Source organism: Dermacentor andersoni, chromosome 2 (genome assembly GCF_023375885.2).
Source record: "Dermacentor andersoni chromosome 2, qqDerAnde1_hic_scaffold, whole genome shotgun sequence".
In the NCBI taxonomy this organism is placed as follows: Eukaryota; Metazoa; Arthropoda; class Arachnida; order Ixodida; family Ixodidae; genus Dermacentor; species Dermacentor andersoni.
Genome location: NC_092815.1, coordinates 199,470,537 through 199,484,365, shown reverse-complemented (window position 1 = coordinate 199,484,365; position 13,829 = coordinate 199,470,537). Strand labels below are relative to the sequence as shown.

Sequence of the window (13,829 nt, the reverse complement as noted above, 5' to 3'; positions counted from 1 at the left end):
GCTGTCTCGTCATGGGGTCATGTAATGATGTTCCATCCGATAGTTGTTGGAGACAGCTAGAAAAAAAAGAAATAATGGAACTAAAATCATCATTGTCACTGTCCTGTGTTGCAGAAGCTTGTGGTGAAGCCTGACCAGCTGATCAAGCGTCGAGGCAAGCTGGGCCTGATACACGTCAATGGTGACCTGAACAGTGTGCAGGACTGGGTCAAGCAGCGCATGGACAAAGAGGTCGAGGTGGGTCCCAGCTCTTGTTTTCCTTTTTTCTTTTTCACTCTGGCGCTTGTCGTTGATATGTCTTTCTTTGTTTTAAAATGCTGGAACTGCCTCATTGCAGAGCACAGTTGAAAGTCCATTTTTTAGGTTTGTTGCCACTTTTGGCATCAAGGTAAAAAGACCTGAAATATAACTGAGAGAACGATTCCGAGGTTTATAGGGTCTGACAGTTTATACTGAAGAACCCTCCCTGTGTTTGGTTGTACAACAACAAAAGGATTGTTGACGAGATGGCCTAGTATTTCATTGATTCCACTGAACATGGCCGGATACATTTTGTAACCAGATGTATATCGGAAGCTGTATGTCCCGATGCTTATTGATCTTGAACAGAATAATTCAACACACCGGAAGATGAGAATGCACCATGAGACGCTGAATGTAAAGTTCGTAAGCTATTTGTACTCGTGTACTGGTGGAACTGTACAGGTCGGTCCACTGTTAGAGGGAACACGCAAGTGCATGGCTCATGCTCCGCGCAGCGCCATGTATGGGAAGCGATGAAAACCAAGCGCGTGCACGAAATGGCGCAGGAGCAGTGCACGCCGCTCATCGTCTGATATCAAACTGCCCCATCTCTTTTTGTTGTGCATGGCCACTCTGCCGTGCAATCGTACATCCAGAGGATCCGCTTCAAAGACAAAAATTTTAATTCATGCACTGCCACCCATGAGACGTAGAAAGCACATAAGTACACTCACTTCTACTGAAATGTCGTAGAATGCGAATAATCAAGGGCAGAGCTACGTTTTGTCCAACATTATTTTTGAACACGCCAAATAACATCGCTGTGCTGCATCTCGCTCGAGCATTCTGCGGATGGAAGCGCATTGACAACACCGTCGGTAACTGTAAATTCTTCTGTATGTTTTTGCTTACATATGTTACTGTCACTCCCTCACAATCGTTTTGGAAGAACGATACTTTCGAATGATTATATAGATGTTGACGTTTCCCGATTCACCAACAGTAGCGCATTACACGGCATTTCGTATCTTCCAGCAACTCAACAGACTGAGCGTGTCATAGCCAGACATCACTGGAACATGCCGCACACAACAGTGCCGAAAACAGACTGTGGTCAAGACGTGTGGCCACCTAGTCACATGCCGCGCCTCGCGCAGGCAAAGCGATGGGGGGCAGCAGACGACGCAAGGCGTGCATTGCCCCAACGCCGTTTCACGTGTGTGCTTGGTTTTCACCGCTTCCCGTACATGGCACTGCGCAGAGCACGAGCCAAGCTTTTGCGTGTTCCCTCTAGCAGTGGACCGAACTGCACATTTCTCTGCACTGCTGTTTGAGATAACTTTTGATGAAATAAATGCGTCGCCAGTGCTTGTCATACGAGTGGAGTTGTCTGCAAAGAGCCAATTATGCATGTCTGCTTCTATCCCAAGGGTCACTTGTTATTTTCAGTATATAATATAGCCTCTTGACACATGTTAGATGTAGGTTCAAACTTGTAAGCCGACACCTGGCTGTACTGAACCTTAAGGGTTCACTCTGGCATCACCACAGGCTCGATAGGCATATTTTTGCTTCAGCCAGGCTCGATAAATATTCACATTGAATGGCTTTATGATCCAAGAGTCCCTGTTGTACAGTTTCATGTAGGTAATCATGTTGTCACTGTGCGTTGATGGCCATGTGCCACCTTGCATTGCAGGTTGGACGAGCCAAGGGATGCCTACGACATTTCATCATTGAGCCCTTTTGCAAGCACACCCAGGTTTGTATGCCTGTCTGCTGCGCGAAGCCTCTTAGCCATAGCAATGTAACCTTCTGATAGACTAGTTATAAACATAGTGAAATGCCAATGCAATGAAACTTGGATCATACAATGGTTTGTGTTTAACAAAGTTCTTTCAACTCCCCGACACACATTTATAGAGCCAAATATGTTGAATACCCCCTAGGCAACAAAAGGGACTTAACATATGTTTAGTGGAAAGTATGGACAAAATATGGAGGGTATGCCAGGTCTCAATTCCAATAGCTGACACCATCGCTGCCCTGTTGTACATATTCAAGTAGGTGATCAGGTGGTCACTCAGCGTTTATGGCCCTGTGCCATGTTGCATTGCGGGTTAGACCTGCGAAGAAGGTTCAAATCTCCCATAATGCTTCACATTGTCCCATGATTGTTTTTCTCACGAGCATTTTAAGGGTTTTCAATTTAACTAGATAATTCTCTGGTTGTGTAAAATTTTTCAAAAGTAAGGTATAACTGGGTTTCATGCAGAAATCAGAACTTGACATCATTATTGCATGAACAATCAGCGTAAACTTATATAGACAGGAAAACCATCACGCCTCTTGTGCATAATTAGTGTGATGTAGGCTGTCATCCTGTAGATAGTTTAGTTTCAAAGCAAGCTCTAGTGCCCGTGTAAGGTTTGTAGCCTAACTTAAGCTATGGTTACAAATGCAGGTGAATTTGGAAACTCTGCATTTTTTGGGGGTTGAGGTATAGTAGGCAACACCTAAACATCCTTTTTATTTTTTTTCCAGGAGGCCACAGCACTGAACATAGATGCCAAACTTGAAGTGTTCCTTGAAATGGAACTTTTAGTGAGGTTACCTGGTAGATATTCACTTGCCAGGTTCTAATCTACACATACAGTAATTATTGCTTGAACAAATTCTCATTGTTCCTTCTCGTATTTCGCACAGGTGTTTGTATTGCTTGCACGACAAGCGGAAGAACGTACTCAAATGCCACTGCTATAATATGACCTGTATAAGGGTTCAGTATGACTTCTAACATAATTCATGGTAATTAATGTGAAGTAAACACAAGTGAAGGATTTTCGTGATGTACTTTTCTTGATAGAAGTAAAACTGCAATATAATTGTTTACTTCAGAAAATCGGATGATCCATAACCACCATCAGGTCCTGGCAAACCAGACGCTACTTTTACCTTATGCCAATAAGTAAGATGACTTTTTCCATACCAATTAACGTTTAATTGATTAACATTGGGCCAAAAACTCATAATTTGGACGACGTCACAATGCCGAAAATTTGTGATACAAATGTTGTGTAGCATCCGACTGAAATAATGCACCGAACGCATTTCTACTCTCATTACTGGGAGTAAAATGACAGGAACCATTCTTGCTTGTGTCTCTGACCATATACACGTATAATGCATTGTCTGGGTTTGTAATGTGTGGTTGTGACGGGGATATCCATTCACTGCCAAGATTGCAGTGTGACAAACATTGCTAAAGCGCATGGCTGACCGGGTGAAAGGTTTTCCTGCGAAGCTGTGTACCTCTACTGTCCAAGGAAATTTTCGTGTCGTTGTAATAAAAAAAACTACCCATACGTGGGCAGATTTCAGAGATAGTGCAATGCCGGGCCGATCCGTGGCGGAGGTGAAGGAGGTGTTAAGCAGTCCCCATACGTGGGCCGATCCCAAATGTAGTGCGATGCCGGGTCGACCTGCGCGGAAGTTGAGCAGGCGTTAAGCACTCCCTTTGGGAGCCTTGGGAGCTGTGCAAAGGGGAAAGGCAGCTGGGGACGATCAGGTAACAGCAGATTTGTTGAATGATGGTGGACGACAGATTGTTCTAGAAAAACTGGCCACCCCTATACGCAATGCCTCATGACCTCGAGCGTGCCGGAATCTTGGAAGAACGCTAACATAATCCTAATCCATAAGAAAGGGGACGCAAAAGACTTAAAAAACTATAGACCGATCAGCTTACTGTCTGTTGCCTACAAAGTATTTACTAAGGTAACCGCAAATACAATCGGGAATGCCTTAGACTTCTGTCAACCAAAGGACCAGGCAGGATTTTGTAAAGGCTCCTCAACAATAGATCATGTTTATTTGTTTATTTATTTATTTATTTATTTATTTATTTCACTATAACCCTAAAGGCCCTCTAGGGAGGTTATTACATAGGGTAAAGGTTACATCAGTGAGGTGAACAGTGCGTAAATGTAAATACAATGGAAAAACAAAACTTGGACAAAATTAATTACAGTGCATCAATGTACAAACACAAAAAAATAAAATAAGAAATGATAGTTATCAGTACAGCAACTCTAAATGATTTGTACAAACCATGACACTGTCGTGGAGGCTTTGGTTATCCGCTACACACACATATTCACACTATCAATCAAGTGATAGAGAAATGTGCGGAATATAACCGACCCTTATATGTAGGTTTCATTGATTACGAGAAAGCGTTTGATTCAGTCAAAACCTCAGCAGTCACGGAGGTGTTACGGAATCAGGGTGTAGACGAGCTATATGTGAAAATACTGAAAGATATCTATAGCGGCTCCACAGCCACCGTAGCCCTCCATAAAAAAAGCAACAAAATCCCAATAAAGAAATGCGTCAGGCAGAGAGATACGATCTCTCCGATGCTATTCACAGTGTGTTTACAGGAAGTATTCAGAGACCTGGATTGGGAAGAATTGGGGATAAGAGTTAATGGAGAATAGCTTAGTAACTTACGATTCGCTGATGATATTGCCTTGCTTAGTAACTCAAAGGACCAATTGCAATGCAAGAAAACTAAAGCAATGTTTAACAGTCTCTGAAGAGATCAGTTTACGATAGGTAGCGAGGAACTGGAAGTGGTAAGGGAATACTTCTACTTAGGGCAGGTAGTGACCGTGGATCCAGATCATGAGACTGAAATAATCAGAAGAATAAGAATGGGCTTGGGTACGTATGGCAGGCATTCTCAGATCATGAACAGCAGGTTGCCATTATCCCTCAAGAGAAAAGTGTATAACAGCTGTGTCTTACCAGTACTCACGTACGAAGCAGAAACCTGGTGGCTTAAGAAATAGTTCTACTTAAATTGAGGACGACGGAACGAGCTGTGGAAAGAAGAATGATGTGTGTAATGTTAAGGGATAAGAAAAGAGCAGATTAGATGAGGGAACAAACGCGAGTTAATGACATCTTAGTTGAAATCAGGAAAAAGAAACGGGCATGGGCAGGACATGTAATGCGGAGTGAAGATCACCGATAGTCATTAAGGGTTACGGACTGGGTTCCAAGGGAAGGTAAGCGTAGCAAGGGGCGGCAGAATATTAGGTGGGCGGATGACATTAAGACGTTTGCAGGGACAACATGGCCACTAGTAGTACATGACCGGGGTAGTTGGAGAAGTATAGGAAGAGGCCTTTGCCCTGCAGTGGGCGTAACCAGGCTGATGATGATGATGATACGCGGACCGATCCCAAAAATAGTGCAATGCCGGGCCAACCTGCGGCGGAGGTGCAGTTAGCCATTAAGGGGCCCACATACACTTCGCTGGTAATCCTTCACAGAGTGGAAGGGCACAGATTTTTTGTGTGGTGGACCTCATGCTCGTGTCTGCCTTGCCGACTACTTTACCACGGACAATTAGTGGCGGCAACACATTCAGGACATGCATGCTCCAATGAAAAGCATGTGTCTGCTGGAATGAAACTTTTGATGCCTTGCAGGAGGAAGAGGCATACGTGTGCATCTATTCTCACCGGAACGGAGACACCATCCTGTTCCACCACGAAGGAGGCGTTGACATTGGCGATGTCGACTCTAAGGTGAGCAATGTGCTTGCGAAAGGCCCTCCCAATGACGCAGGCCAGCTGCGTGACAGTTGGGGGCTTTCTTCGCTGTGGGCAACCAGTGCTGATACTTTGCATGCCAACAGCAGTGCTGGAACGCAAACAGCCTAGCGTGCCAAGGAGACAGTTTTCTGTGGCACGTGTTGCAATTTCACATTGACATATGCACCGCTCGTCTTGAGGCACGTGCGTCAAACTCCTCGCCCGACTAGGCACCGGCGCAGTAGAATGTAGGAGCTCGCGCGCTTTTTGTAATGCACACGTGGCCATTGACAGAGCTCATCTGGACGCATTGGGCTAAAGAAAATGCTGATATAGGTGTGCGTCTCTTATTATTGAAGATGCGTGGCAATTTCTGTGGAGTCTCTGGATTGTGGTAGCTGCATATTTGTTGCCCATTCAAACTGTCGGAGTGCCTTCCTGGCCAGTGCTGGCTCCCCGTGCAAACTCAAATTTGTTTCCCAACTAAGCAGGTGACTAGCACTAATGCTATGTGGGCTCCCTTTGTTGCTAGAATGTTCATTGTAATGTGATTGGGGAGGATTCCTGTTTGAGCCATGTTTTTCTGCTGTTGAGCAGGATATCACAGGTTTGAGTCCTATCTCTGTTAGCAGTGTTCTGGTGGAAGAAGAATGCAGTTAAATTTTCCTACCAGAGGCTGTATTCTTGAATGATTCGTCTCTGTTTTTTATTCTTTTCATATTTCGTTTATTAGCTCTGATGCTGCTGTTATTGCTGGGACTAGCCACTCAGTTTAACATGTGATAAGAATTCAGAATGAAACGGAGCATTACAAAATACAAGGCCAGCCATTTTTTCGCAGGCTGAACCCTGATGAAGAAAATCCCCTTTAAAGGACCCCTCACCAGGTCTGGCCATTTTGAGCTTACAAGCACAGAGCATACAGTGCGCATGGTTGCATGGCGTGACGAGCGGGCAGCTAGTGGTTTACTGGGGTAACAGAATGGATGCCAAAACAGAAAGCCAGTTGAGGATGGCAATACAAAATGATTTCCATGGCACAATTCGAGATTTTAAAATTTCCACCAGCAAGGGTGGAATAACCTTTGAGTGACGTAAATTGTGAGTGCCCAACGTCACAGCATTCACGTGACCCACCGAAGCATTCGAGACTACAGTCTCGTCCGTCGTCTGCTCAGCAGCGTTCAGCGTTGACACTGAAGCTAGGGTGAAGACACATACTGCTGTCTTCCAGCTACGTTTTGACAAACACATGTGCAGCTGCTCTGAAGATGTGTTGCCACCATTGTCTTTAACATAGCACTATTTAGCTCTCAACATTTTCATGGTGGCTATCGTGACGAGTCCGGAGAAGGAAGCCACATTTAATTTCTAGACCTTGAAGTCGAAATTTACTCTTTAGCCGTCTGCTGTCAGTCGTACTTCACGAGAGCGTTCCTCGTAAGCATGCAAAACATATGCTGTAGTCAAGCTAACCTCTAAATTTGGTGTCTACACTCGTTTAAGTAATTCGCAGGCATACGATGGAGCCTACTGGCACAAGACAGGGTTGAATGGGTATTGCTGCGATGTGCCTTCTTGCTTTGGTGAACATAAGTTGGGCCGATGGTTACGTAATCTGTATTTTACTTCGGTGATGTTGCATTTGTTCGACTCCTCTAGAGAAATTAATGTAAGCGGCTGTTTTGCCGTGCACGGCACTTCACACAGTGCTCGCGATTGCATTGCAGGCCCTCCGACTGGAGGTCCCCATCGACCACAAGCCAAGTGCCGACGAGGTGACCACGGCACTGCTCGGCAAGCTGCCGCAGGACAAGCGCAGGTGAGCCCAAATCCTCTGCCGAATGGAGGGGCAGCATCAAGGGGATCGGCGGCCGAGTGAAATGCCGTGCTTGTCGGGTTGCAAAAACATTCGCCGAGAGCGGAGTGGTCGAATGGGCAGAGCTGGTGGCGCACTGTTCTTAAGGGGGGGACACAAGCAGGAAATGCTGAATTATCCAATGCGTCCTGTGAACAGCCTTAGTGCGTGTGACCTGGGGAACAGCACGAAAGACAAGGACGCAGAAGAGGCACAAGACGACCTCGCGCAGTGCTACGTGTTGTTGTTCTGTACCTCTTCTGCATCCCTGCCTTTCTTACCTTCCCTAATTCAATATGTTCAACCAACTAGGTAGCAGACACATTTGCTTTGTTAGTGCATGATATACAGCAAAGTGGCATTAGTGTTCAAGGGACTCTAGGAGGAAATATTGAAGTATGAAATGTACCTTATGACCAACTTTAGTATGCTGCAAATCAGTTGTGCAAAAATCCGCAAGGGGCAGGAATTTTTTTTTCATTATATTAGTTTATAGTACTGAGGCATTGTTAACATGACACGGAAACTAAACAACGATCGTTCTTCTGAAAAGTTTGGTATACTTAAGTTTGTAGTGCTGAAATATTTTTACATTGAAGCTACAAGAAGTCAGCAGGGGATTTCTGAAAAGTTCATTAATGTGAAAAGTTTGTTAATGTGGTATTCGTAGTAACAAGGTTTCACTGTATTACATATGCTACGCGTATACGTTCAGTTCTGTGAGAGGGTAAATGAGTCAAGAACAATGTTGCATCTCATCCTGAACTATAGCACTTAACATTAATGATAGTCTGAACTGTATCTCGTGTTTCAGTCAGTGTCCTCGTGCTCATCTGTTGTGACTGCAGTCTCAACACCCCTTTCTTTTCTTGCAGCCTCGTGGCCACATTCATCTGTTCGTTGTACAACGTCTATGTAGACCTGTACTTCACCTACCTCGAGATCAACCCCCTGGGTGAGTGTGTGTTGCCTGACCAAAGTGAAGCCACTGCGTAGACTGGCATAAAAGGACTGCAAAGGGCCTGCCCCTTTCAGGGTTGCCATTTATGTCGACAGTGGCCAGACAGTGACCGAGTTGTTCAGCTTCTAGAAAAAGATTGCAGTACATTGTCAAGGTTCAAATCAGAATTCCACGTATATTGACTCACACTTGAATCAGTTTGAATGTTCTGCTAGTCTTGTTGCGTTTGATAAAATAACACCGACTTGGTGATTTCACCTAGGAGCCTTTGTAAGCTTAGTACTAGGTGCTGCACTGTGGAAACGTAGTACCATTCCTGAAAGTGATCGTTCAAGTACAATAAAACCTCGTTAATTTGGATTTCACGGGACCGAAAAAAATGTCCGAATTAAGCGAATGTTGAATTATCAATGGTAGCAAGAGAACTAAAAAAATCCTTGTTGCATCAACACTCCTCTATTTACTGAATTAATTCGCAAATGCCATATCTATATTGAGCAAAAGCAGTGCAGAAGCTGCAATTTTCATCGTCTCATGACTGATTAGTGCTTGCAGCAGTGAAGACCTCGCAACTTCCTTCATAGTATGGCCACGGCACATGAGCCACCGTGTCTTCATCCAAGACTTGTTTTTCGCTATCGCGTGTACATCCCAATTGGAACTTTTGCCAGTGAGCTGATCGACCCCAGCGTCGTGATGTAACCGGGGAGTTTGATGCTAGCATGGGGATTGCTGTACAATCACTGCTCACCCTCGGCAGCTTCTGCCGTGTTTGACATTGCCCGTGCATTGCACCGAGTAAAAACGAAACTACTGTTTGCCGCAACTGCTGTGGACAAAACTGCTGTCACTATCGTCAGGATCATGTATAGCAACCACGCAGTTCTGAATGCATGCAGCCAACGCACACGCAGTCGCAACGAAACTGCTGTTTGCTGCAAATGCTGTAGAGGAAACTGCGGTCGTTATTCACGTCATCACAGATGGCAGCTACGCATTTCCGAAGGCATGTGGCCAACTCAGCATTGGCACGCCGATAAATGTAAGAATAAAGCATATAAATGCGCAAATAGGCATAAACTATTCATTCCTGTCATTCCCGTACAGTTTCCACTGGCAATGCGGGCTCTGCCGCTTGGTTTGGGTTTTACTTTCTTGAGCCGCACATTTCCAGCGCTCTGCAGTTGCTGCACTTCCGGGGTTGCCTGAATTAACTGGTGTGCAGCGAAATAGGTCCAAATTATTGAGAGTTGGAGGACATTGAATAATGTATATGCCTGCTGGTACCAGAGGACGTGCCTGAATTATCCGATTTCCCGAATTAAGGAGGTACAGTTGTACCTCGATATAACGAAGTCGGTAAAATCTTGTCTGAAATTCGACCTTTAATTTAAAAATCTGTATTGAAATTCAACCTTTTATTCAAATAAGTACAGTTGCTGATGGAATTTTTTCTTACAAGGGCCTGCAGAATCTCCCGAATTATCGGGCAATCAAAAAAAGCAAGCTTGTACGAGAAAACAATGCATTTTGATGAACTTGAGAGTTGGCGACGAATGATAGTTTCGTGCCACATCGGTGATACCTTCATATCGATGGAACGAATTATGTGAAGCCAGCCACGATTTTGTGTGCACTCCATCCCCACGGCTGATAGCGTTGTCCACATTGGGTAGACGCTATCGTGAAAAGCGCAGTCAGCGGGGAACAAATGCTTTGTCTGCGTCTCACTCCAGCGGGTGACTGAAACTTGAGATTATGCAATCTCCAATACGAAACGTGCAGGAAGACAGCTTACATGATCCCACGCTTTCTCGCCACACCCACTCTTTGCACATGTCGCAGATTACCTCTAAAGCAGGGTGCGCGGCTGCGTATGTGCTCGCCTCACTTACAGCTATGCGCAGCCACAGCAGAGACGCGCGTCAGAAATTCAGACACATGCGAACTTGCCCCCTACTCCGCCCCTTCGTATGCGCTTGATTCCCTCCTCTTTCTCTTTGCTCACGTGGGAAGGCGGCACTCGTGAAGCCACCATCTTTCAGTCTCATCTTCACACACTTTCACTCGCACCTAAAGCACACCGTGCGTGTGGTGCGCTAGGATCTAACCGCACTTGGACTTTATACGGAACATGATGCAGCTCCGCTTTGGCGGTCACCCTTGTTATGCTCCGCGTGATTTGAGAGGTGCGTTTGCAAGCAGCCGCTTGTAATTCTATCATTTGACCATCTGCGTCTGCGGAAGTTTCAAACGATTGTCTCTGCATTCCTTTGCGGTGGCAGGGAAATTTTGTTATATTGAAATCGCATACAAACGCGTTTCATTATATTGATGTTCTAAATACATGGTGTTCTATGAACAAGAGGTTATGAAAAGTAAGATACCTCATTATTTCGAGGTTTAACTGTACTATACTGTACCATGCACACTTTTATTGTAGCATGTTGCAACACCAGTAAGCTGTGCCGCCAACGGAGGACGGGTGTGTGAACATGCCTTGTGGTAGTGGATGCTTGATTATCCTCCGGGCTTTCTGCAGCACTGGCTGCTTGACCTACCACTGCATGACGCTCGCTTGCTGTTCAGTAAACAGGGCCACTGTCTCCTTCCCAGTGCAAACGCACTGTTTCTCAAGCATGTTGCACCTTATGATCACCAGTTTGACCATGCTCAGACTCAAGCTTGGTGTGTCACAACTTGCACTGTGCGTGACAGTACCAATGTGCAGCCAGACTTAATTTTCCTTGCTGCATTCAGAACAGGTCATGAGATGCGAGAGCTTCAGTTAGTTCATGGTCAAGCTGGTGACTATAAGCTGCCTGATGCTCGAGAAACTAGTGGAGTGGGGCTTGAACAGCACAAATGTGCAGCCAGACTTCATAATCCCTGTAGGATGACACTTACTGCACAATGCTTGCAGTGGTAACGGGTGGCCAGGTGCACATCCTGGACCTGGCAGCCAAGCTTGATGCCACAGCCGAGTTTGCGTGCAAACAGAAGTGGGGGGACGTCACCTTTCCGCCACCTTTCGGGCGAGACGCCACAACAGAGGTCAGTATTGTGATGCTTTTGACAGGGAAACAAGGAAAAGCAGCAGTGAGTAGTGAAATGGAGAATCCGTGCCACAATTACAGCGTTCTTGGGTCCACATTGCAAAATAGGCCACAATGGCTTGTTACTTTTTGACAGTCGTGCAAACAGTTGTAAAGCTTGATTAAGTTGATTTCCAAGAATGCACAGTTGTGAACTGCATGCATCAATTGTACCTTTCATTCATTAAGAATAACAAAACCGAACAGAAGGACACAGCCTAGTGCAGGTATGCTGTGCGATTGCTTCTGTTGCAGCCAGTCGTAGAAGTCCGAACGTTGAGGACGGAGCAGTAGCGTAGAATCACGGGCACACACGCTGATGTTGTGAATGAGCATGATATGGTTTTCGTGGCGACAGTGTGAGCTCTTGAGGTGCGAGAGCTCTAGTGCTTGATGGCAGACTGATGTGGTATTCGCTGTTTCGGTGCGGCCCTGTTTGTGCAGGAAGCCTACATCGCGGAACTGGACTCCAAGAGTGGTGCCTCACTCAAACTGACGGTGCTGAATGCCAAGGGTCGCATCTGGACCATGGTTGCTGGAGGCGGTGCCTCTGTCATCTACAGGTTAGTTGGCGAGCAATGCTTCTCCCTTGCGTGCCACTCGAATATTGCCTGTGTTCTAAACTAAACAGCTGGCCCGTGGAACTCGGCAGCGGTCTCACCTGCATGCTCACTTCGTGAACAACTCGCATACGACCCTGAATGCATCAACCGTGTGTAGATATCGGCTTGCTCATTACGTTAGTCTACTCGCTCAATACTACAGTAGACCCCCGCTGTTACGTTCCTCACTGCTGCGTTTTCCCGGCTGCTATGTCGCTTTCATCCGGTCCCGGCATAGCTTCCATAGGATCCAATGTATAAGGAACCCCGCTGTTACGTAGTAGCTGTGAAAACGTTCCCGCATGATGCGTCGCAACCCGAACCCGCCTGGGCTAAAGTAGGCAACGCGCTCCAGCCGCCATTTTGGCTTTTGGCGAGTTTTGACCGGGCTTGGCCGGGCTTGGCTGTGGAACTGGCTGCAAGAAGCCGCACGCCAGTTCGAGAGGCCACCACCAGGTGGCCATTCGTGATAATGCTCTCACTATCATCACTGTGATTACGGTCACCGCGTGCCGCATGGTTTGTTGGACGGGTCGACTCACGGAGGAAGGAAACTCGGGAGAGGCCCTGACGTCACTCTTCGGGAAGCTATAACTAAAGGGAAGCTGGAAGTTGGCGTTGCTCCGCCTATCGGGCCAGCTCTCCTCTCTTGTTTACGTTTCTCGCGAAACCACGCAGCGCTGCGCGCAACCGGGCTGCTCGGACGCGCGCGCTCCGCAGCAATACTAAACAATCGTTAGCACGTTAGCATGATTACGCCAAAGAGGGCAAAATTTCCCGCGGATATTCATTCGTCCGTTGCCTGGCGCGGTGACGACAAAGAGCACGAGCCGCATGATGCTGGGGAGTTGCCAAATCCTAGCTTTGGAGAAGCCGTCGCGGCTCTGGACCTCCTCCGCAGGTACATCGCACCTCACAGCGATGCTGACAGCAATGCGGCCTTCCAGGCTATTGAAAAACGTGTGGTGATTTCTAGCGAGCGAAACAAACGGCAAGCCACCATTCTAGATTTTTTTTAAGTTCTAAGCGCACTCTGTGGAAATAAATTGTCTATAGTTGAAGCTGCACTTTTTTCATTCATTTTCGGAGCTTTCTCACTGTTGCGTTTTCCCGGCTGTTACGTTTTTTTCCTCGGTCCGGTGAAAAACGTATGAACGGGGTTCCACTGTATTCACCGATAACCTGCATAACCTGGCACAACTGCCTCCTCTTGCCATAAGAAGCAGTATTGTGAAGTTGGGGGGTCTGTGCGGCCAACGAAGTTTCCTTGGATGGTGCTGTGCCAGGTGCCGGGAGAAAAGGTTCCAAGCGACATTTAAGAGAATGAAAAAAAAAAGGAATATATGCAAAAAAGTATATGGATGAGTTTTACAAGACTGCTCCAACTATCGGAGCACACTATGGTAGCATCTTTGCATGTCGAGTGTCTCACTGTTTCCCAGCGTCCCCCTCCTCCTTCACAGCTGT

The 13,829-nt window shown here is 46.3% G+C and overlaps 1 protein-coding gene across 2 annotated transcripts in view; it reads left to right on the top strand.

The window, feature by feature from the left end:
• The window catches only part of ATPCL (ATP-citrate synthase), a 95,415-nt gene that overhangs the window by 34,846 nt on the left and 46,740 nt on the right, over window positions 1-13,829 (top strand). For both annotated transcript variants that reach the window (XM_050187048.3, XM_055075915.2), the window contains exons 3-9: window positions 115-237; window positions 1,943-2,005; window positions 5,742-5,840; window positions 7,577-7,668; window positions 8,580-8,659; window positions 11,589-11,719; window positions 12,205-12,323. In XM_050187048.3, coding sequence (XP_050043005.1) covers window positions 115-237; window positions 1,943-2,005; window positions 5,742-5,840; window positions 7,577-7,668; window positions 8,580-8,659; window positions 11,589-11,719; window positions 12,205-12,323 — 707 coding nt within the window. The remainder of the gene's footprint in view (window positions 1-114; window positions 238-1,942; window positions 2,006-5,741; window positions 5,841-7,576; window positions 7,669-8,579; window positions 8,660-11,588; window positions 11,720-12,204; window positions 12,324-13,829) is intronic.